At 44.0% G+C, this 26,091-nt stretch overlaps 1 protein-coding gene across 1 annotated transcript; it reads right to left on the bottom strand.

The window, feature by feature from the left end:
* Positions 1-817: 817 nt before the first annotated feature.
* Positions 818-13,352, bottom strand: LOC135511886 (p53 apoptosis effector related to PMP-22-like). Its single transcript, XM_064933394.1, has 3 exons — positions 12,946-13,352; positions 3,852-3,992; positions 818-2,717 (listed from the first exon to the last, which is right to left on the bottom strand). Exons 1-3 carry the CDS (start codon positions 13,148-13,150, stop codon positions 2,506-2,508), a joined length of 558 nt encoding a protein of 185 aa, XP_064789466.1. The 5' UTR covers positions 13,151-13,352; the 3' UTR covers positions 818-2,505.
* Positions 13,353-26,091: the final 12,739 nt, after the last annotated feature.

The following is a 26,091-nucleotide window of genomic DNA, read 5'->3' as shown; positions in this document are numbered from 1 at the left end:
AAAAGTGGTATCTGTATTTTTTCAGAATTTGGACAAAAAGAGCACAATGCAGTTTGTGAGATAAGGCCTTAAAAATCAAGCCTACTTGATGGTAATAGTGCTCAATTTTGCCCCTAGTGACTGGTTTTGAATGCGTTTCCCGACATCCTCAGGACACTGATAGTCATCTAATTTGAAAGTCAGTCTTGAGTGACCTACCTGTGCAAAACGTTTGATTGTGCTATTTTTGTTATTAACACACACACAGGACCGGTCCTTGCCTTTTTTGGGCCCTGAATGAGATTTGGTTGGGGGGCCGCACACCTTGCGGGCAAAACATTTTTGTTGCTCCCTTGATGGTGGAGAGAATTGTTTTAAGTATATTAAAAAGTACATTTCTTCCCATTTTGCCATGTGGTGGAGAAAAATTATTTGAAGGTTTAAAGCAAGTTTTCTGCAATTCTACACATTTTGCCATGGGGTGGAGAGAACATTTAGCAGTTTTATAACAAATTCCATGCAATTCTATACAGTTTGTCATGAATTATGCCATGTTAATGATATCGGAGTGAGACTATAAAAATCTATGGGGGCCACATGGAGGTCAGGGCCCCTGGGCACGTGCCTTGCAAGTTTAGATACTAATCAAAAAATGGTTGCTGACATGCTAATTAAGTGACTGACTGACATAAGAGAAAATCTGCTGATGTACAGCCACATTTAGAAAATGTTACCCGTGTTTCAATTGTGTTCTACTATTGTAACAGTAAGACTACAACTAAGTTCCCTCACCAAGACATGCACGCACACAGCCATGGAGACACACGCAAACACAGTCTGAAGATATAACTTGATGAAAAAACATCTCTTTATTGCATAAAAAGACACTGCTGAAAGTTGTATATTTAAAAGGACTAAATAAACCCAAAAGATTATCACCAGAATATCGATATGACCTTTTCCATTCCAACTGAAATATGACTTGGGTTGAGTCCATAGAATGTCCCCTTCAATGTCAACCACACATTTTGCAATTCTGAAAAAGGAAGGCACGTCCGAGTATGACATGACACAAGTCTTCTATAGCAGACTCATCACCTGATGCTGTTGAAAGACGCTACATTGTCTTCTGCAAGCATTTATAAGTCAAATGCTGAATGAACTGTATTTCTAAAAGTCTGTGTTTGGGTGCTTCATGTTGGTTACCATTATCAGCACATGGAATGGACATTCAATCTGCAGTGCCGAATATCAGCGTTGTAGCGCGGTTGAAATAGGTGATTGAATCCACAATCTACAGATTGAATCCAGGCCAAATGTGAATTTCTCCTTTATTTGTTTTAGTTTTCACAACAAAACAATCCAGCAATACCCATTCATAGGCAAATCAAGAACAATGTCCAGCAATACCCAATCAAGAACACGGTCCAGCAATACCCAATCAAGAACACGGTCCAGCAATACCCATTCATAGCCAATTAAGAGCATTGTCCTTGGAGTAAGAAAACTTACATGTAAAAAAGAACAGAAAATCTTAAAACACAGCTGTGTGTTGCATAATACAATGACTAGAAACAGAATTCTTAAACTAATCGAATAAAAGCAAATCAACACTTGCCTCTTTCCTTGCACCATACACAGTATACATTCATGTTTATTTTCTCTACTGTACTTACAATTCAGTTTAGCCAATAAATTACCTGAACCATTAAAATTAGGATTAAAGTGAATACATTTTTGAAAAGCGACATCTTAAAACATCCAACAATCCTGCAGTCAAATACATTAGCTTTGTGTGTAGGGCATACGCCCTCTAACTCAGCTGGTTAGAACGCTTGACATTATCCATCAACTCTTGGATGGAGTCCTTACCGTTGATATTAAGTGCACTTCTGTGATTTTGCATTCAACTAATTTAAGGATAAGGTTATGGCGGTTTAGGCACATTTTTTATGTATAATCTGCAATATTGCTTCTGAGTCACTTCAACTACTCTACACAAACATCAAATGTGGAAAAACATTGAAGGTGATAGAAAAAAGGCCACTGGAATAGCCATACCTGGCAACCTCCCTTGGTAACATGTGGACCACTCAAATCAATATGGGGACCAGTATAGGGTCGGAAATAGGGCACATCTATGGGATCCTTCCAACGGAGAGGGCATTCAGCGTTGTTAGAAATGACACAAGTGACCTCCAATGATATGTCTAAGTGTCAGTGTCCTCTGTGGTGGCAGAGGTGCTTCTGTTCGCCTGGGGCTGCATCTCAATAGTCTAAAGTGGGCTTCCTTTCCTTCACCTGGCTGATATGAAAGAACCTGAGCAGGTGAAAGTAAATTATTGGTAGGTGACTACTATATTGCTTTCACTGTCCTGTGTTGTTTTCCTCAGTGCAGATGAAGGGAAGGAGATGAAGAGAAGAGAAGGAGATGAGAAGGGAAAAGGAAGATAAAGGGAAGGAGATAAGGAGAAGGGAAGTCACTTCAGACTATTGAGATGTTGCCTGGGGGTGTCCGTGGTTCCGCTAAGCTGAGGTATAGATGTATTTGGTCTTGGCGAGGCCCGTGAGCTCATCCTCGTAGCGAGGCAGGCAGCAGAAGAGGATCCCACAGCCGATGCAGAGGATGGTGGCCCCCCAGCCGAAGCCGTAGGCCCAGGTGTAGTCGTAGTGGCCCTCGAAGATCAGGTCATTGAACCTGACTGGGTAGATGATGAGGGCGATGAACTGAAGGACCACTGTGGTGAGAAACAGGCAGAACAGAGATTTGTCAGTGGTGGATCATTCAGGAACAGAGAGGGTCATCAGTGATGGATCATTCCAAACAGGGAAGGAGGCTGACTCTGTGGAACAGTGACACATAAGTGTGAGAGTCTACCAAAACTAGTTTGAGGGTGTGTGAACTTAAATCTCTAGGGCTTAGGTGTAACAACAAGTTAGAGCATGTGTCATTTAGATTAGAAGGTGGATAACTAGATTAGAAGGTGGATAATAAAGTGGATGTACTGTGAGGTAAAGTTGATATTTTACACATTTACTGTATGGATGGCGAATCACAAAGTGGGATCAAACAATGGATCACATAGCGATGATTACTACTGTTACTACTTTACATCCACATATACTGGTGATCCAGTCAGAACTAGTTCTAAATACTAATACTTATTTACTACACTCTAAACACTGGGAAAACATTCCCATGAGAGGACGGCGGCTTTATAGTCAGACACCTCTATGATTCAGCTATGTCTGAGACAGTTTCAGGGTAATTCTGAGTGACTGTTTAGTCTCTCTTTCCCCTAGGCATAGGCTGGGCTATCAGGTTTCACACTAGGGTGGCAGCTGCAGAAGGGGGGGCATAGGGAGGAGGGGGAGTGTTCCTATTATCTCACTATCAGTGTGACTCAGCCAGATGCAGAACATTCTCTCAGCCCTTCCCTGAACCTCAGAGCAGAGTAGGGACACAAACAACTCTCACTCCCTCTCCCTCTCCTTGGCAACGGCTAAAATAAGAAGACTAGCTTTAAGACTCGCCAACTCCACAGTAGCTATGGTTGCCAAGCTACTTGAGCCCCCTTGGAACGTGGAGGAGCATAGGAAGCACTAAAGTATGAGAGTAATTGTAGTTTGAGGTTTGAAGCAATACATTGAGGCAGGCCAAATTAACAACAGTTGTTAATATTTCACTACTAACTTCTCCTCCATTAGCTCAGACACTTGAAGTACAAAAACATAAGGGAGCGGTTTCCCTGACACAGATGATGCCTAATATTGGACTAAAAAGCATTTAATGGAGATTGCTTTTTAGTCCAGGAGTAAAATTAATCCAGGAAACCACCCCAAGAAAAACAGAAAGGTGTTGTGTTTCTTACCAGTGATGAAGAGCAGGACCCCAATGACAGGCAGAAGGCTGATGTTGAGGGTGCAGCAGAGAGCGATACAGGAGATGATGAAGGCTATGATAAGGATGATGAGGCCGATGATCATAAGAGCTGCCACAGCCTGGGCCCAAGCTGAAAAGACAACAAGCAATGTTTAGTACAGTGCCTTCAGAAAGCAGTCACACCCCTTTACTTATTTCACATATTGTTGTTTTACAGCCTGAATTTAAAATTGGAGATTTTGTGTCACTGGCCTACACACAATACCCCATTTTGTCAACGTGGAAGTAAACATGTGTCAGGAGTAAACATGTGCTTAACAAGTCACGTAATAAGTTGTTTGGCAATAATAGTGTTTTTGAATGACTACCTCATCTCTGTACTCCACACATACAGATAATTGTAAGGTCCCTCAGTCGAGCAAAGAATTTCAAACACAGATTCAACCACAAAGACATGGGAGATGGGTAAAAATGTAAAAAGCAGACATTGAATATCCCTTGGAGCATGGTGAAGTTATTACTTACATTTTGGATGGTGTATCAATACACCCAGTCACTACAAAGAACAAGGTTTCCTTCTTAACTCAGTTGCCAGAGAGGAAGGAAACCCCTCAGGGATTTTACCGTGAGGCCAATGGTAACTTTTAAACAAGTTCAATGGTTGTGATAAGATGGATCAACAACATTGTAGTTACTTCACAAAATAACCTAAATGACAGAGTGAAAAGAAGGAAGCCTGTACAGAATACAAATATTCCAAAACATGTATCCTGTTTGCAATAAGGAGATTTAAAAAAAAAGTGGCAAATAAATTAACTTTATGTCCTGAATACAAAGTGTTATGTTTTGGGGCAAATCCAACAACACTTCACTGAGTACCACTTCATATTCTCAAGCATGGTGGTCGCTGCATCATGTTATGGATATGCTTGTCATCTGCAAGGACCAGGGAGTGTTTTTAGGATAAAAATAAATGGAATAGAGTTAAGCACAGGAAAAATCCTAAAGGAAAACCTGGTTCAGTCTGCCTTCCAACATATACTGTGTGACAAATTCACCTTTCAGCAGGACAATAACCTAAAACACAAGGCCAAATATTCACTGGAGTTGCTTACCAAGATGACATTGTATGTTCCCGAGTGGCCTAGATACAATTTTGACTTAGAAATCGTCCTGAAGATGCATGGCAAGACTTTAAAAATGTCTGTCTGGCAAAGATCAACAACCAACTTGACAGAACTTGAAGAATATTAAAAAGAAAGTGCAAATATTGAACAATCCAGGTAGGCCAGTTGAGAACAAGTTCTCATTTACAATTACAATTGAGCATGAACACTGGAGTGAGACGTGCAGATGATTATGTGCAAGTAGAGATACTGGGGTGCAAAAGAGTTGGGTGGGCTATTTACAGATGGGTTGTGTACAGGTACAGTGATCGGTAAGCTGCTCTGACAGCTGATGCTTAAAGTTAGCGAGGGAGATATGTCTCCAGCTTCAGTGATTTTTGCAATTCGTTACTGTCATTGGCAGCAGAGAACTGGAAGGCGGCCAAAGGAGGAGTTGGCTTTGGATGAAGACCAGTGAAATATACCTCCTGGAGCGCGTGCTACGGGTGGGTGTTGCTATGGTGACCAGTGAGCTGAGATAAGGCGGGGCTTTACCTAGCAAAGACTTATAGATGACCTGGAGCCAGTGGGTTTGGCAAAGAATAGGAAGAGAGGGCCAGTCAACGAGAGCATACAGGTTGTAGTGGTGGGTAGTATATAGGGATTTGGTGACAAAACGGATGGCACTATGAGACTGCATTCAATTTGCTGAGTAGAGTGTTGGAGGCTATTTTGTAAATGACATCGCCGAAGTCAAGGATCGGTAGGATACTCAGTTTTATGAGGGTATGTTTGGCAGCATGAGTGAAAGAGGCTGTTGCAAAACAGGAAGCTGAATCTATATTTAATTTTAGATTTAACATGTTTAACATGAGTCTGGAAGGAGAGTTTACAGTCTAACCAGACACCTAGGTATTTGTAGTTGTCCACATATTCTAAGTCAGAACCGTCCAGGGTAGTGATGCTAGTCGGGCGGGTGGGCGGGGGCAGCGATTGGTTGAAAAGCATGCATTTGCATTCTTAGAGACTAAACCAGAAATCTTATACCAACAGGCGCTTGAACAGCTTCTATCCCCACACAATAAGACTGATAAATAGCTAACAAAATAGCTACACAGACCGAGTTTACCTTGATTCTTTATTGACCTTTTATTTCAGTAGTTGATCGCTCTATGCACACTCACAGGGCAATACACATGCACAGACACTCACTACAACACACACACACAAACACTCACTCCATCACCTGATCAATCACACACATTTATACTGACTACATATCCGCACACCTGCTCACATACCACCATCTGTGAATTGATTGCCCCCCATCTAGCTTCAGAGTTTGTTCTGTTAGGTGATCTAAACTGGAATATGCTTAACACCCCGGCAGTCCTACAATTTAATCTAGATGCCCTCAATCTCACACAAATCATCAAGGAACCCACCAGGTATAACCCTAAATCCATAAACATGGGCACCCTAATTGACATTATCCTGACCAACTTGCCCTCCAAATACACCTCTGCTGCCTTCAATCAGGATCTCAGCGATTACTGCCTCATTACCTGTATTCACTATGGGTCCGCGGTCAAACGACCACCCCTCATCACTGTCAAACGCTCCCTAAAACACTTCTGCAAGCAGGTCTTTCTAATCGACCAGGCCCGGGTATCCTGGAAGGATATTGACCTCATCCCGTCAGTTGAGGAGGCCTGGTCATTCTTTAAAAGTAACTTCCTCACCATCTTAGACAAGCATGCTCCGTTCAAAAAATGCAGAACTAAGAACAGATATAGCCCTTGGTTCACTCCAGACCTGACTGCCCTCGACCAGCACAAAAACATCCTGTGGCAGACTGAAATAGCATCGAACAGTCCCCGCGATATGCAACTGTTCAGGGAAGTCACGAACCACTACACGCAGTCAGTCAGGAAAGCAAAGGCCATCTTTTTCAAGCAGAAATTTGCATCCTGACGCGCTAACTCCAAAAAGTTCTGGGACACTAAAGTCCATGGAGAACAAGAGCACCTCCTCCCAGCTGCCCACTGCACTGAGGTTTGGTAACACGATCACCACCGATAAATCCGCGATAATCGAAAACTTCAACAAGCATTTCTCAACGGCTGGCCATGCCTTCCTCCCGGCTACTCCAACCTCGGCCAACAGCTCCGCCCCCCCCCCCCCCCAGCTTCTCCTTTACCCAAATACAGATACCAGATGTTCTGAAAGAGCTGCAATACCTGGACTCGTACAAATCAGCTGGGCTTGACAATCTGGACCCTCTATTCCTGAAACTGTCCGCCGCCATTATCGCAAAACCTATTACCAGCCTGTTCAAACTCTCCTTCGTATCATCTGAGATCCCCAAGGATTGGAAAGCTGCCACAGTCATCCCCCTCTTCAAAGGCGGAGACACCCTGGACCCAAACTGTTACAGACCTATATCCATCCTGCCCTGCATATCTAAGGTCTTCGAAAGCCAAGTCAACAAACAGATCACTGACCCTCTTGAATCCCACCGTACCTTTTCCGCTGTGCAATTTGGTTTCCAAGCTGGTCACTGGTGCACCTCAGCCACGCTCAAGGTTCTAAATGATATCATAACCGCCATCGATAAAAGACAGTACTAGTGACTGCCTCACCTGGTTCACCAACTACTTCTCTGATAGAGTTCAGTCTGTCAAATCGGGGGGCATGTTGTCCGGTCCTCTGGCAGTCTCTATGGGGGTACTACAGGGTTAAATTCTTGGGCCGTCTCTTTTCTCTGTATATATCAATGATGTTGCTCTTGCTGCTGGCGATTCCCTGATCCACCTCTACGCAGACGACACCATTCTGTATACATCTGGCCCTTCCTTGGACACTGTGCTATCTAACCTCCAAACGAGCTTCAATGCCACACAACACTGCTTCCGCGGCCTCCAACTGCTCTTAAATGCTAGTTAAACCAAATACATGCTTTTCAACCTTTCGCTGTCTGCACCCGCACGCCCGACTAGCATCACCACCCTGGATGGTTCCGACCTACAATATGTGGACATCTATAAGTACCTAGGTGTCTGGCTAGACTTGCCAACTCTCCTTCCAGACTCATATCAAACATCTCCAATCCAAAATCAAATCTAGAGTCGGCTTTCTATTTCGCAACAAAGCCTCCTTCACTCATGCCGCAAAACTTACCCTCGTAAAACTGACTATCCTACCGATACTCAACTTCTGCGATGTCATCTACAAAATAACTTCCAATACTCTACTCAGCAAACTGGATGCAGTTTATCACAGTACCATCCGTTTTGTTACTAAAGCACCTTATACCACCCACCACTGCGATCTGTATGCTCTAGTCGGCTGGCCCTCGCTACATGTTCGTCGCCAGACCCACTGGCTCCAGGTCATCTACAAGTCTATGCTATGTAAATCTCAGTTCACTGGTCATGATGGCAACACCCACCCGTAGCACGCGCTCCAGCAGGTGTATCTCACTGATCATCCCTAAAGCCAACACCTCATTTGGCCGCCTTTCGTTCCAGTTCTCTGCTGCCTGCGACTGGAACGAATTGCAAAAATCTCTGAAGTTGGAGACTTATCTCCCTCACCAACTTTAAACATCTGCTATCTGAGCAGCTAAACAATCGCTGCAGCTGTACATAGTCCATCAGTTTATAGCCCACCCAATTTACCTACCTCATCCCCATACTGTTTTTATTTAATTTACTTTTCTGCTCTTTTGTACACCAGTATCTCTACCTGCACATGTTAATCTGATCATTTATCACTCCAGTGTTAATCTGCTAAAATGTAATTATTCACTCCTATGGCCTATTTATTGCCTACCTCCCCATGCCTTTGCACACAATGTATATAGATTATTTTTTTCTACTATTTTATTGACTTGTTTATTGTTTACTCCATGTGTAACTCTGTCTTGTCTGTTCACACTGCTATGCTTTATCTTGGCCAGGTCGCAGTTGCAAATGAGAACTTGGTCTCAACTAGCCTACCTGGTTAAATAAAGGTGAAATAAAAATAAAACATACAAACTGTGCTACTAGTTATCTTATATTCTGTTGCCTAGTCACCTTACCCCTATACATATCAATCCAGTATCCCTGCACATGTAAATATGGTATTGGAACTAAATTGTTAAATATTTACTGTATATAGTATGCTATTCTTACTTACTTAATTGTGTATTTCATATTTTTTATTATTATTTCTCGTTTTATTTTTTTTTCATCTAGTAATACATTGTTATTGATTACTGGTTGGTTTTTGAGTTTGTAAGAAAGGCATTTCACTGCCCTTGTGCATGTAACATTGAAACTTTAACTTGAATAAATGGGATTCTAACATGTATCGAGTCAGGGGTGTGAATATTTATGTCAATTAGATATTTCTGTATTTAATTAAAAAAAATAAACATTCAAGTACCAAGTTTTATTAGAGTCGTATGTCATGTACATGAAACACATGGTTTACACCGTCTCACGAAATGGCTACTGGCAGGTTCATGCTGGACAAAGCAACAACAATAAGAAATAAGAAAATATAAGAACATGAACAAAAAGTAAATGTCAGTAGAATAGAATAAACTATTTATCATAAGTATAATAGAGGAAGGCCCAATTTAGTAAAGTATTTACACCTGTATTAGGTTAGTACATTGTCATGCCTCAACACAAATATTGCAATGAAACCTGTGTATTAGAATAAATGTATGAATGAATCCTGATAGGTTTGCTCCGCATTGCAATGAAGCCTTTGTTCTACAGTATCACAACTGCATCGTATTTCAACACATTACTGGTGGTAGGTTACTGGTTACACATTACTGGTGGTAGGTTACTGACATCTGTTGCATGCAAATGCAGAGCTCACACCTTAAATGATTCACTCTCTGTCTACCATCAGGATTAAAAATGGCAGGCAGCCTACGCCTGAGCTTCAGGCACTGCAGTCATGCCTTCACTTGCCTCTAACAGACAACAGGATCCTAGTCTAACAAGTTTCACTTTGTGTGAACTAAACCATACAGAAGAGTATCATTCAAACATTAAAACAGATGTACAGAGAGGTGGCGTGAGAAAGGATAATGTCCCTTGTGTTCAGAAAATGTAGATATTCTCACGCTCAAAATGATGTGCTTCTCTGGACCTCAAGTCCCTGGTCGAGAACCGTTTTAGTGTATTAGTAGCCGACTGTTACATTTGTTTGACTGTTGCAAAGGATCCCTTTAAAATGTTAGTGTGAGTACTTCAATCTAATTCAAAAAGTGTGATGTGGACAGCTCACAGGGCCGAAGATAGCTCACAAATACAACAAGTCTAAATACTCTCCAGAAGGGGAACATCTGTCTTGTGTCTTTCCTAATCAAGTTCAAAATAAACAACCAATGGCAAACCAATGTTGTTCATTTGAAAAAGTATGGGTCTGAACTTAAATCGATTGAATCAGTTGAGTCGTCATCTACAGCGATTAAGTGGAGATTCTATAATTGAGTTTGGCACTGTTTTGTTCAGTTGCACGTTTGAGTATTGTTGATGTCATTCATGCACTGTGCATTTTAAATAAGCAAGTTCGTTATGTGACTCCAAGCTAAGAGGTATGCTTGTAGTTTTAGGTAGGCTCCATCACATTGATTTGGCAACAAAAACTTTACATAGCCTAATAATCACAAAAAGCTTAACCTAATTAAGCAATTCCTATTATTGAGTGATTAATAAATTAGTCTGACAATATTAAAACAATGTAGATACAATAGTAATTACTGTGTTATTACACAATATATAGAGAACATGTAAAATGTTCACACGGGTTTGATTGTGAAGACAAACAACTCCCATATCATCCATGCAAAATGACACCACTAACTCCAGAGAATCCCTCCATGCCATCTCCCCACCCAGGAAGGGACAGTAAGTGGCCCTTGGAAAGGACAACATCCGGCTGAGGTTGATTAATCACAACAAAGTTATGTTCCAGTGGTAATGTCAATACTAGTTCATCTTGATGACACCAGTCAGATAGCGACATTACAGCCAACTGCACTCACCCAAACATTGTTAACCTTGGACCAGCAGCACTGACTCCACATATATTCCTTTTATTATGCAGTGCATCATTCTCCTTGATTTGTATTTGACTAGTTAAAAACTTAGTTCTTATGGTATGAAAATGAAGGGTACAATTATACCAATTTTATTTCTCCAATTCCACCTGCTTGTTTTGTTCACTACTGGGCTATGCAATTCCAGTTTAGGGTAAATGAATGGTTGCATTTATGTAAGTAACCCACTGACTGAGCAAAGACACTGGGGTAAGTAACCCACTGACTGAGCAAAGACACTGGGGTAAGTAACCCACGACTGAGTAAGGACACTGGGGTAAGTAACCCACTGACTGAGCAAAGACACTGGGGTAAGTAACCCACGACTGAGCAAGGACACTGGGGTAAGTAACCCACTGACTGAGCAAGGACACTGGGGTAAGTAACCCACTGACTGAGTAAGGACACTGGGGTAAGTAACCCACTGACTGAGTAAGGACACTGGGGTAAGTAACCCACTGACTAAGCAAGGACACTGGGGTAAGTAACCCACTGACTGAGTAAGGACACTGGGGTAAGTAACCCACTGACTAAGCAAGGACACTGGGATAAGTGTAACTGTCTTTTCCTCAACTTATAACACCAACAATGTTGTTTACTGAGATCTGAAACTATTCCTCCATTCGGACTGCTACCTGAATGACAACACAGCTGTCCTAACTGACTGACTGTAGCAGCACTTCCTGAGTTCTGAGTAATAGCATATGTTTCCGAATGTACCAGACATGGATATTTTTCACCAGTGTCCAGTGAAGACCGAGGCATTTTCTCTATATTTTTTTTGTCACCACAGATGATCTGGCAGTGGTTTGCAGCAGGACCTCTCCAGCTTGGTAGGGGCACTCATCACACTTCTAAAAATAGCCCTGAGAACATGACTGAGAAAGCCATCTTGATATGAATCCATCCTGCCTGTTTAATACCAATATTCAAAGGCAATTCTCTATTCTATTTGGTTCTATCATATACTATTGTTAGGAATTGGAACCTTGGTTACATGTTAAAAATTTGACGCAGCCTCTGACGTTTGATTTCTATTCTTATAATATATGTAAAGCAGCCAACATTTTAATTTAGTATGAGAAAGGATCTGAGTGGATATGTGCTCGATCAAAAATATTTTCTGATTACCATGATGAGTTGAGATGTTATAGTAGCTGTAAAATGTGCAAGAAAACACCAACAAACAGGGGGTAAAGACAATGGGAAACAGGGAAAATCAAGTGTTGTTCGAAGTTTACTCTGACTGGCTGCCACTTTGCCATTGAAAAACTCCAAGGAGAGCATTCCTTTGCTTGTTGAAGGCTGACTTAAGTAAAAGGAATTGTGGACCGAAATAAAGAAATAGGTTGTTCATGAAGTAGGCCCATGCACTTGCCCAACAAACAATATACAACTAATGAAATGCCATCTGTGGAATACCTTTTGTACTGTGTAGGCTGAATATTAGTTATTATGATCTTGATCAGAGAGTGGGTATAATTTGTGGAACGTTCCAACAGGAATCTGTTCCAAAAACTTCATAAATAACAAGGATGCCAACAAACACATACAAAGTTGTAGGGAGTGGGTTATTTAATTACGTTTTTCGGCAGCTAGTTCGCTTGGTGAACTGATCATGCTACTTTGTATATGTTGTTTGTTGGCAAACCTTGTACTTTGGAACAGATTCCTGTTGGAACGTTCCACAAATTACACCCACCCCAGATCAGCCTTACTGTGAGCAGTCTCCAAATCAAATTCTGAATACATACACACTATAGTACAGTAGGCTATATTGTCAAATAATTAATATGGTGTTATTTTCCTTGTCACTATGATTAGGGCTGTTAAGTGAATCTTTATAGATGTTTTTACAATATGATACTTACAGAATTCCATGAGAGATTTGCATTCCCAGTTGTCATTCCGACCTCGGCATTGACTCCACATACTTGCGTAGTGGGACTTTGCGTCCTTGTCCTCAACCCACCCCGAAGTAGCAGCAATTGCAATAATGTCAAATATAATCGCAAAAAGCAAAAGAAGTGGTACGATCCACCTGCATCTTGGATACGCAATTCCACAGCGAAACATATTCGACAAAACAGAACAGACAGTGGTGATAGAAGCAGTCAGGCGTCCAAATACCGTATGGGTTTGTGTAGGCTACACCCTTTTTACTGATCAAATCTAAAAGCTCCACCCTAGTTTGCAACGTAATCCATGCACAGTAGCCTAAACCTGTTTAAATGACTTGGAATGGCATGCAGGTTCATTCTCGTCAGGCTTGGCGAAGATGCGAGAGTCAACCCAACCAGCATCTCAAGCCCAACCCATTGATAGTGTCCGCAATACAAACACTTAAAAAACACACCCCTCAGCCCTTAAGTGGACACTTCTGGTGACGTATCATAACGTCTGACGATTATACACCGTTTTAAATGAACTATTTGTATTTGATTTACAATTGTCAATAAACAAAAAGAATAGTCACATGCAAACAAGCATACATACAAACTATTTACATTGCCAGGAATCCCAAAGAAACAAATCATATTCATTAATAATACAAGTTTTAATTGCCTTTTTGTTTTTCAATTTTGTTAAAGTGGTGCCATATTGTTTAAATTCATTTATAAAGGGAAACAAATAGGTTTTGAATTAGACCATTTGCATTTCTCAATTTGAAATGTACCTAATATTAATAGCAGTTTAATTAAATATACTACATCTTTGTCAATGTCATAATTTCTGAAATAAATCATTATATCAAAACTATTAATGTACAAACTGTCCCGTTTTCTTTGTAACTGTCACGCCTTGGTCTTAGTATTTTGTGTTTTAGTTTATTAGTTAGTCAGACCAGGGTGTGACATGGGGTTATTATGTATTGTGTTTTCGTATTGGGGTTTGTAGTGTCTGGGATTGTAGCTGATTAGGGGTGTGTGTGTGTGTGTTAAATAGGTTGGCTGCCTGAGGCGGTTCTCAATCAGAGTCAGGTGATTCTCGTTATCGCTGATTGGGAACCGTATTTAGGTAGCCTGGTTTTCGCTTTGTATTTTCGTGGGTGATTGTTCCTGTCTCTGTGTAGTGTTGCACCAGTCAGGCTGTAATAGGTTTCACGTTCTGTTTGTTGTTTTTGTATTTATTAGTTATTCGTCTTCACTATTAAACATGAGTAACTTACACGCTGCATTTCGGTCCGACTCTCTTTCAACAAAAGAAGAACGCCTTACAGAATCACCCACCAAACACGGACCGAGCAGCTTGTCAACAGGCAGGAGCAGCGCAAAGAGGAGCCGTGTGTTAAGGATTTCTGGACATGGGAGGAAATCCTTGACGGAAGAGGACCCTGGGCTAAACCAGAGGAGTGTAGCCGCCCTAAAGTGCAGCAGGCGAAGAGGAAACAGGAGCTACACGAAAGGCAACAGAAGCAGCTTCAGTGGGAGAGGCTACACCATTTGGAGAATTGGACATGGGAGGAGGAACTGGACGGAAAAGGACCCTGGGCTCAGCCTGGTGAATATCCCCGCCCCAAGGAGGAATTAGAAGCGGCTAAAGCGGAGAGGCGCAAGTATGAGGAGGCAGCATGGCAACGTGGATGGAAGCCCGAAAAGCAGCCCCAAAATTTTTTTTGGGGGGGGGGGCTATCAGGGAGTATGGCTGCGTCAGGTAGGAGACCTGCACAATCTTGCTGTGCGTACCGGGGGGCTAGAGAGACCGGGCAGGCACCGTGTTATGCAGTGGTGCGCATGGTGTCCCCAGTGCGGGTGCATAGACTGGTGCGGTATATTTCAGCTCTGCGTATCGGCCGGGCTAGATTGAGCGTCGAGCCTAATGCTATGAAGCCGGCTCTACGCATCCGGTCTCCAGTGCGTCTCCTTGGGCCAGCTTACATGGCACCAGCCTTGCGCTCTGTGTCTCCGGTTCGCCTACATAGCCCAGTGCGGGCTATTTCTCCTCACAGCACTGGCAGGGCAACCGAGAGTATTCAACCAGGTAAGGTTGGGCAGGCTCGGTGCTCAAGAGCTCCAGTGCGCCTGCACGGTCCGGTCTATCCAGAACCACCTCCACACCCCAGCCCTCCAGTAGCAGCTCCCCGCACTAGGCTTCCTGTGCGTGTCCTCGGCCAAATACCACCAGTGCCAGCACCACGCTTCAGGCCTTCAGTGCGCCTCGCCTGTTCAGCGCAGCCAGCGCTTTCTCCCTCTCCTGCGCTGTCGGAGTCTCCCGTCTGTTCAGCGGTTCTAGAGCCTTCCTCCTCTACAGCACTGCCAGAGCCTCCTGCCTGTATAGAGCAGCCTGAGCTGCCAGTCTACATGGAGCAGCCAGAGCTGTCAGTTTGTATAGAGCAGCCTGAGCTGTCAGTCTACATGGAGCAGCCAGAGCTGTCAGTTTGCATAGAGCAGCCTGAGCTGCTAGTCTGCATGGAGCAGCCAGAGCTGGCAGTCTGCAAAGAGCTGCCAGTCTCCATGAAGCCGCCAGAGCTGTCAATCTGTATGGAGCAGCCAGAGCCGCCAGTCAGCATGGAGCAGCCAGAGCCGTCAGTCAGCATGAAGCAGCCAGATCTGCCAGTCAGCCAGACTCTTCCAGATCCGCCAGTCAGCCAGACTCTTCCAGATCCGCCAGTCAGCCAGACTCTTCCAGATCTGCCAGTCAACCAGACTCTTCCAGATCTGCCAGTCAGCCAGACTCTTCCAGATCTGCCAGTCAGCCAGACTCTTCCAGATCTGCCAGTCAACCAGACTCTTCCAGATCTGCCAGTCAGCCAGACTCTTCCAGATCTGCCAGTCAACCAGACTCTTCCAGATCTGCCAGTCAGCCAGGATCCGCAAAGTCAGCCAAGATTCGCCAGTCGGCCAAGATCCGCCAGTCGGCCAGGATCCGCCAGTCGGCCAGGATCTGCCAGTCGGCCAGGATCTGCCAGTCAGCCAGGATCCGCCAGTAAACCAGGATCTGCCAGATCTGCTAGTCAGCCAGGATCCGCCAGTCAGCCAGGATCTGCCGGATTCAACTGCCTGGCTGGGCTTTTTCTCAGTACTGGGCTTTTTCTCAGTACTGGGCTTTTTCTCAGTGCCGAGCTGCCCCTCAGTGCCGAGCTGCCCCTCAGTGCCGAGCTGCCCCTCAGTGCCGAGCTGTCCCTCAGTGCCGAGCTGTCCCTCAGTCCCGAGCTGGCCCTCAGTCCCGAGCTGGCCCTCAGTCCCGAGCTGGCCCTCAGTCCCGAGCTGCCCCTCAGTCCCGAGCTGCTCCTCTGTTATGTAGGGTTCTGGGTGAGGACTATTCGGCCATGGTCGGCGGTTAGGGTGGATTATCCATGGACGCGAAGGGGAGGAACAATGACATTTATGAAGTGGGGTCCACGTCCGGAGCCGGAACCGCCACCATGGACAGACGCCCACCCGGACCCTCCCTATGGTTTTGAGGTGCGTTCGGGAGTCCGCACCTTAGGGGGTTCTGTCACGCCTTGGTCTTAGTATTTTGTGTTTTAGTTTATTAGTTAGTCAGACCAGGGTGTGACATGGGGTTATTATGTATTGTGTTTTCGTATTGGGGTTTGTAGTGTCTGGGATTGTAGCTGATTAGGGGTGTGTGTGTTAAATAGGTTGGCTGCCTGAGGCGGTTCTCAATCAGAGTCAGGTGATTCTCGTTGTCACTGATTGGGAACCGTATTTAGGTAGCCTGGTTTTCGCTTTGTATTTTCGTGGGTGATTGTTCCTGTCTCTGTGTAGTGTTGCACCAGTCAGGCTGTAATAGGTTTCACGTTCTGTTTGTTGTTTTTGTATTTATTAGTTATTCGTGTATAGTTCGTTTGTTTGTCTTCACTATTAAACATGAGTAATTTACACGCTGCATTTCGGTCCGACTCTCTTTCAACAAAAGAAGAACGCCGTTACAGTAACAAAGTTCTGTATGTAGCAATAGCATCGAATAGTCCCCGCGATATGCAACTGTTCAGGGAAGTCAGGAACCAATACACGCAGTCAGTCAGGAAAGCTAAGGCCAGCTTCTTCAGGCAGAAATTTGCATCCTGTAGCCCCAACTCCAAAAAGTTCTGGGACACTGTGAAGTCCATGGAGAACAAGAGCACCTCCTCCCAGCTGCCCACTGCACTGAGGCTAGGTAACACGGTCACCACCGATAAATCCATGATTATCGAAAACTTCAAAAAGCATTTCTCACATATATGTTCCTCTTATCCCGATGGGAAACGGCAGTGTGGAGTGCAATAGAGATTGCATCATCTGTGGATCTGTTTGGGCGGTATGCAAATTGGAGTGGGTCTCGGGTTTCTGGGATAATGGTGTTGATGTGAGCCATTACCAGCCTTTCAAAGCACTTCATGGTCGAAGCATCGAAGCAAGCATAAAAGTGATTTAGCTCGTCTGGTAGGCTCGTGTCACTGGGCGGCTGTGCTTCCCTTTGTCATCTGTATAGTTTACAAGCCCTGCCACATCGGAGCCGGTGTAGTATGATTCAATCTTAGCCCTGTATTGACACTTTGCCTGTTTGATGGTTCATCGCAGGGCACAGCAGGATTTCTTGTAAGCTTCTGGATTAGAGTCCCTCACCTTGAAAGTGGAAGCTCTACCCTTTAGCTCAGTGCAAAAGTTGCCTGTAATCCATGGCTCCTGGTTGGGGTATGTACGTACGTGGGGACGACGTCTGTGGGGACGACATCCTCGATGTACGTATTGATAAAGCCAGTGACTGATGTGGTGTACTCCACAATGCCATCGGAAGAATCCCGGAACATGTTCCAGTCTGTGATAGCAAAACAGTCCTGTAGTTTAGCATCTGCTTCATCTGACCACTTTTTTATAGACCGAGTCACTGGTGCTTCCTGCGTTAATTTTTGCTTGTAAGCAGGAATCAGGAGGATAGAGTTGTGGTCGGATTTACCACATGGAGGGCGAGCTTTGTACATGTCTCTGTGTGTGGAGTACAGGTGATCTAGAATTTTTTTCTCCCTCTGGTTGCACATTTAACATGTTGTTGGAGATTTGGTAGAACTGATTTAAGTTTCCCTGCATTAAAGTCTCCAGCCACTAGGAGCGCCGCCTCTGGGTGAGTGGTTTCCTGTTTGCTTATTTCCTTATACAGCTGACTGAGTGCGGTCTTTGTGCCAGCATCTGTCTGTGGTGGTAAATAAACAGCCACGAAAAGTATAGCTGAAAACTCTCTTGGCAAGAAGTGTGTCCTGCAATTTATCACAATATACTCTACTTCAGTTGAGCAAAATCTAGACCACACATCCCACAATCATACCCAGTAATAATACAATCATTGTTACCTACAATATGGAAACTTTAAATCTTTGCAAAAGGGAAATTATTTATTTTGCTTATGTTATGCAGGGATGCACACAAACACGTGCGTGTACCCACACACATCAACATATGCGTGCGCACAAACACACCTGAAGAGTCCTGCTGGGGGTCTTCCTCCTCAGGCTCAGACACCTGTGTGGCTGAGGATGTGGATGGCTCCTCATCCTAAGGCTCCAAGATAATTTCTGAAGAGGCCTGTGTAGCTGAGGTAGATGGCTCCTCAATCTGGCCAGAGCCAGAGTGTGCTCCAAAATATTGCAGAAGTGCCCCAGAATTTTCATTGAAATACAGTATATGAGTCTGACACCCCAAATACATTTGTTGCACCTTTAAAATATACATCTCATTATGCACAATTTATCAAACTTTCAGAATAGGAACCAAATTAAATCATACAACCTCCTTGGCTAATTCTAGGCATAAAACACCCCAAAAGGTTCAATATATCACAAAAATACAAAATATCAACATAATATAGATGTCTTTTAAGTTAACCTACAGCATTGGAAATTCATCTTACTGAGCTCAGGACCTAGTCAATACAATCACAGAAAACCTTTATGATGTCACCTCAATGAAAGTTAACCAAATCAATAACGTGCTAGTTAGGTTGTAATAGTTTTGCTGCAGGCTGCACACATTATCATGATGAAACTGAAATTATATCCAATGTTGGACAGAAAACAGAATATTGTCGCTCTGTGTGTAATAGCATAGCAAGCAACATAGCTACATAGGCTAACAAATAAGTGTTATACTAGCCTATTTCATTAGATGCATAATATTATACTCATAAAGAGATGACATAGCTGCATACCTTTTACCTTTTGCATTTTCCTCCTCCTTGGCTTAGTCTCGTAGTGAGGAGCCTATAAAACGTTGCTAGATTCATAAACATTTTTGGCAACTCTGAAATGTATTGGAATAAATTACCAAACTATAAAACTAGCTAGTCAGCTATGGGTAACTGTAGCTAGCAACATGGCAGGTGGGCTACCTAGTTATGTTAGCTTACTAGGTACATTAATAGCTTTAGGTTGGTTGTTTTTAAGCTCAACTTCAAGATTTCCACCAAGGTCGTTGCCTCTGCGATCATCACTCTACCTTGCTTGGGTAAGGGACATTTTTAACCTGGATAACACTCGCCAGTCCAGCTTCCCTGCCCCATCCACCGCTGCCCCCTGGACACTGATCACTTGGCTACATAGCTGATGCACGCTGGACTGTCCATTAATCACGGTACTCCATTCTGCTTGTTTATGTTTTATCTGTCGGCCCCGTTGCCTAGTCAACGCCATTTTACCTGCTGTTGTTGTGCTAGCTGATTAGCTGTTGTTGTCTCACCTACTGTTTTAGCTAGCTTTCCCAATTTATCACCTGTGATTACTGTGATTACCTCGCTGTATGTCTCTCTCAAATGTCAATATGCCTTGTATACTGTTATTCAGGTTAGTTATCATTGTTTTGGTTCACAATGAAGCCCCTAGCTCCACTCTTCATACCCCTGATACCTCATTTGTCCCACCTCCCACACATGCGGTGACCTCACCCATTACAACCAGCATGTCCAGAGATACAACCTCTCTCATCATCACCCAGTGCCTGGGCTTCCCTCCGCTGTACCCGCACCCCACCATACCCCTGTCTGCGCATTATGCCCTGAATATATTCTACCATGCCCAGAAACCTGCTCCTCTTATTCTCTGTCCCCAATGCTCTAGGCGACCAGTTTTGATAGCCTTTAGCCGCACCCTCATACTACTCCTTCTCTGTTCCGCGGGTGATGTGGAGGTAAACCCAGGCCCTGCATGTCCCCAGGCACCCTCATTTGTTGACTTCTGTTATCGAAAAAGCCTTGGTTTCATGCATGTCAACATCAGAAGCCTCCTCCCTAAGTTTGTTTTACTCACTGCTTTAGCACACTCTGCTAACCCTGATGTCCTTTCCGTGTCTGAATCCTGGCTCAGGAAGGCCACCAAAAATTCTGAGATTTCCATACCCAACTATAACATCTTCCATCAAGATAGAACTGCCAAAGGGGGAGGAGTTGCAGTCTACTGCAGAGATAGCCTGCAAAGTAATGTCATACTTTCCAGGTCCATACCCAAACAGTTCGAACTACTAATTTTGAAAATTACTCTCTCCAGAAATAAGTCTCTCACTGTTGCCGCCTGCTACCGACCCCCCTCAGCTCCCAGCTGTGCCCTGGACACCATTTGTGAATTGATCGCCCCCCATCTAGCTTCAGAGTTTGTTCTGTTAGGTGACCTAAACTGGGATATGCTTAACACCCCGGCAGTCCTACAATCTAAGCTAGATGCCCTCAATCTCACACAAATCATCAAGGAGCCCACCAGGTACAACCCTAACTCTGTAAACAAGGGCACCCTCATAGACGTCATCCTGACCAACTGGCCCTCCAAATACACCTCCGCTGACCTGACTGCCCTCGACCAGCACAAAAACATCCTGTGGCGGACTGCAATAGCATCGAATAGTCCCCGCGATATGCAACTGTTCAGGGAAGTCAGGAACCAATACACACAGTCAGTCAGGAAAGCTAAGGCCAGCTTCTTCAGGCAGAAGTTTGCATCCTGTAGCTCCAACTCCAAAAAGTTCTGGGACACTGTGAAGTCCATGGAGAACAAGAGCACCTCCTCCCAGCTGCCCACTGCACTGAGGCTAGGGAACACGGTCACCACCGATAAATCCGTGATTATTGAAAACTTCAACAAGCATTTCTCAACGGCTGGCCATGCCTTCCGCCTGGCTACTCCAACCTCGGCCAACAGCCCCCCCCGCAGCTCCTCGCCCAAGCCTCTCCAGGTTCTCCTTTACCCAAATCCAGATAGCAGATGTTCTGAAAGAGCTGCAAAACCTGGACCCGTACAAATCAGCTGGACTTGACAATCTGGACCCTCTATTTCTGAAACTATCCGCCGCCATTGTCGCAACCCTATTACCAGCCATCTGCTATCTGAGCAGCTAACCGATCGCTGCAGCTGTACATAGTCTATTGGTAAATAGCCCACCCATTTTCACCTACCTCATCCCCATACTGTTTTTATTTATTTACTTTTCTGCTGTTTTGCACACCAATATCTCTACCTGTACATGACCATCTGATCATTTATCACTCCAGTGTTAATCTGCAAAATTGTAATTATTTGCCTACCTCCTCATGCCTTTTGCACACAATGTATATAGACTCCCCTTTTTTCTACTGTGTTATTGACTTGTTAATTGTTTACTCCATGTGTAACTCTGTGTTGTCTGTTCACACTGCTATGCTTTATCTTGGCCAGGTCGCAGTTGCAAATGAGAACTTGTTCTCAACTAGCCTACCTGGTTAAATAAAGGTGAAAAAAAGTACACTTGGATGTGATATTGTAAAATGTCATTCAAGGGCTGAGGGTTTAGGGCCGAGGCCGGTCTACTTTGAGTTAGAAACGAAGCCCTAGACTACTGTCTATAGCTTGCTATATGGTGGTATTCAAACTGAGGTTAATCAATGCAAACAGATATTTTGATTAGCTAGGTAAATAACTAGCTAATGTTACCTAGCTAACGTTAGCTTGTTTGTACAAAGTCCAGAAGACTACATGGCAGGACCAAGTTTGGGAAACCCTATTCTACTACACTGCCCACACTGATGTATGGCAAAGTGGCGGATTGTGGGCATGCGCTTGTCACGGAGCACTGGGCCATCTATATGTGCTTGTTGATGTCCTCCTTCCACTGGAACATCTAACTAGTCCACTGTGTGATGTCAAAGTAGACCACCATTGTCCCAGGGAACATTCTGACGACTACCTCGAAGTCTGCTCTCGTCTGACGCACCAGGGCTGTCCCCTTTGTGTGTTCCAAGTCGTTTCCACCGAGATAGATGACTATGATCTTTCACGGTCACTTCGCCTTGGAGAGAGTGTATTTCAGAAACCTTCCATTGAGAACAGCTCTTGCCAGCTACATTGCGTAATCCTCCTGTAGTCATCTAATCAAATCAAATTTTATTTGTCACATACACATGGTTAGCAGATGTTAAAGTGGCTAGTGATACATTTTAAATCAATTTTTCCATTATTAAAGTGGCTGGAGTTGAGTCAGTCTGCTGTTTGCAGCAGCCAATCAATGTTAGTGGTGGCTGTTTAACAATCTGATGGCATTGAAATAGAAGCTGTTTTTCCGTCTCTCGTTCCCTGCTTTAATGCACCTGTACTGACCTCGCCTTCTGGATGACAGCGGGGTGAACAGGCAGTGGCTCGGTTGTTTTTTTAATTTCACCTTTATTTAACCAGGTAAGCTAGTTGAGAACAAGTTCTCATTTGCAACTGCGACCTGGCCAAGATAAAGCATAGCAGTTCAACACATACACATACACCAACATGGAATGAACAAAACATAGTCAATAATACAGTAGAAAAAAATAAAACAAAGTCTATATACAGTGAGTGCAAATTAGGTCAAATAAGGGAGTTAAGGCAATAAATAGGCCATGGTGGCGAAGTAATTACAATACGGCAATTAAACACTGGAGTGGTAGATGTGCAAACGATGGATGTGCAAGGAGAGCTACTGTGGTGCAAAAGGAGCAAAATAAATAAATACAGTTTGGGGATGAGGTAGATAGATGGGCTGTATACAGATGAGCTATAAACAGGTGCAGTGATCTGTGAGCTGCTCTCCACTATGGTGGTCTGGAGGCAGGGCTTTCTCCTATAGAGCTCCATTTTTATGGAATGGTCTGTCTACCCATGTGAGAGACGCAAACTCGGTCTCAACCTTGAAGACTCATCTCTTCAGTAGGGCCTATGATTGAGTGTCGTCTGGCCCAGGAGTGTGAAGGTGAACGGAAAGGCTTTGGAGCATCGAACTGCCCTTGCTGTCTCTTCCTGGCCGGTTCCCCTCTTTCCACTCGGATTCTCTGCCTCTAACCCTATTACAGGGGCTGAGTCACTGGCTTACTGGTGCTCTTTCAAGCCGTCACTAGGAGGGGTGCGTCACATGAGTGGGTTGATTTACTGATGTGATCTTCCTGTCTGGGTTGGCGCTCCCCCTTGGGTTGTGCCGTGGCAGAGGTCTTTGTGGGCTATACTCGGCCTTGTCTCAGGATGGTAAGTTGGTGGTTGAAGATATCCCTCTAGTGGTGTGGGGACTGTGCTTTTGCAAAGTGGGTGGGGTTATATCCTTCCTGTTTGGCCCTGTCCGGGGCTATCATCGGATGGGGCCACAGTGTCTCCTGACCCCTCCTGTCTAAGCCTCCAGTATTTATGCTGCAGTAGTTTATGTGTCGTGGGGCTAGGGCAGACATGGGCAAAATTACGGCCCGCAGGCCACATACGGCCCGTTAGGCTTTTTAATCCGGCCCGCCGAACTTGTCCAAATTATAGTAAAAACCTCCTTTTTTCCCCTTTCCCTGCAATGCCCACGTTTCCCCAATAGATGGCGCACTCAAAACACATTGACCGTTGTTGGAGTGGCGCGTATTTCTCTTTATTTCACTTTAATTTTCACTTCGTTTCACGTCACCATTAACCTCTTACACCTATGGTGGCGCTATTTCATTTTTGGAAGAAAAACGTTCCAGTTTTAAACAAGATATTTTGTCACAAAAAGATGCTCGACTATGCATATAATTGCTACTGTTCGAAAGAAAACACTCTGACGTGTCCAGAAATACAAATATCTTCTCTGTGCGTGCCCTTTAACGTGAGCTTCAGGCAAAACCAAGATGACTTGGCATCCAGGAAATGACAAGGATTTTTGAGGCTCTGTCTTTCATGATCTCCTTATATGGCTGTGAACGCAAGAGGAATGAGTCTGCCATTTCTGTCGTTTCCCCAAGGTGTCTGCAGCATTGTGACGTATTTGTAGGCAGATCATTGGAAGATTGACCATAAGAGACCACATTTACCACGTGTCCGCCCGGTGTCCTGCGCCGAAATTGGTGCGCAAAGTCACCTGCCAGTATTTTTCCATGGGAGAAAAGAGAGAGAAGCAAGCTTCCACGAACTGCATGTCAATGAAGAGATATGTGAAAAAACACCTTGAGGATTGATTCCAAACAACGTTTGCCATGTTTCGGTCGATATTATGTAGTTAATCCGGAAAAAGTTTCACGTTGTAGGTGACTGCATTTTCGGTTCGTTTCGGTAGCCAGGCGCAATGTAGAAAACGGAACGATTTCTCCTACACACAGACGCTTTCAGGAAACACTGCGCATCTGGTATGTGGCTGGGAGTCTCCTCATTGAAAACATCAGAAGCTCTTCAAAGGTAAATGATTTTATTTATTTGGTTATCTGGCTTTTGTGAAAATGTTGCGTGCTACATGCTACACAAAATGCTATGCTAGCTTTGCATACTCTTACACAAATTAGTCAATTTCTATGGTTCAAAAGCATATTTTGAAAATCTGAGATGACAGTGTTGTTAAGAAAAGGCTAAGCTTGAGAGCAAACGCATTATTTTAATTTTATTTGCGATTTTCAGAAATCGTTAACGTTGCGTTATGCTAATGAGCCTGAGGCTTAGTCACAATCCCGGATCCGGGATGGGGAGTTTCAAGAGGTTAAGCCCTTCTGTGAAAATGAGCAAGTTTGAAAAAATCAGTTTAGCACGCAGGACAGTGACTCGCCGCGTGGAACTGATTGACGAAGATATAGTCAGCGAGTTAAACAAAAAGGCGGAGTCCTTTAAGTTATATTCACTAGCACTGGATGAAAGTAACGACATAAAAGACACTGCTCAGCTCCTAATTTTTATCCGAGGGATTAACGACAGTTTTGAGATAACGGAGGAGCTTTTGAGCATGGAATCACTGAAAGGGAAAACGCGAGGAGAGGACTTATATGAACAGGTGTCTGCTGTCAAACGAGAGAATGAAGCTACCTTGGAGTAAACTTGCCAATGTCACCACGGATGGATCGCCAAATTTAACTGGAAAAAACATTGGGCTGCTGAAAAGAATCCAGGATAAAGTGAAAGAAGAAAACCCTGACCAGGATGTTATTTTACTTCACTGCATCATTCATCAGGAGTCTCTGTGTAAGTCTGTATTGCAGCTTAATCACGTCGTGGATCCAGTTGTAAAACTTGTTAACTTCATACGAGCAAGGGGACTCAATCATCGTCAGTTCATTACGTTCCTGGAAGAAACTAATGCGGATCACCAGGACCTACTTTACCACTCTCACGTCCGCTGGTTAAGTTTGTGGAAAGTGTTTCAACGAGTCTGGGAGCTCAAAGATGAGATTCGCTCATTTTTTAATTTAATGGGGAAATCCGAAGAATTCCCCGAGCTGAGCGACACAAACTGGCTTTGTGACTTTGCGTTTGCTGTGGACATATTTTCACACATGAATGAGCTGAACGTGAAGCTACAGGGGAAAGATCAGTTTGCGCACGACATGTACACAAATGTGAGAGCCTTCAAATCCAAGGTGGTTTTATTCTCCAGGCAAATGTCAAACAAATCTTTCGCACATTTCCCCACACTAGCCGTGCAGAAAGAGGCCGCCCGAAATGCGAAGAAATACTGCAAATCACTGGACGATCTGCACAGAGAATTTTGCCGTCGGTTCTGTGATTTTGAAAAAATTGACAAGTCACTTCAACTGGTGTCCTGTCCCCTGTCACAAGACCCCGAATCAGCACCGCAGGAGCTGCAATTGGAACTGATCGATCTTCAGTCTGACTCCGTCTCAAA

This window comes from Oncorhynchus masou, chromosome 24, assembly GCF_036934945.1.
Source record: "Oncorhynchus masou masou isolate Uvic2021 chromosome 24, UVic_Omas_1.1, whole genome shotgun sequence".
Classification (NCBI taxonomy): domain Eukaryota; kingdom Metazoa; phylum Chordata; class Actinopteri; order Salmoniformes; family Salmonidae; genus Oncorhynchus; species Oncorhynchus masou.
The sequence above is the reverse complement of the archived record's forward strand: the minus strand, read 5'-3'. Positions and strand labels throughout refer to the sequence as shown.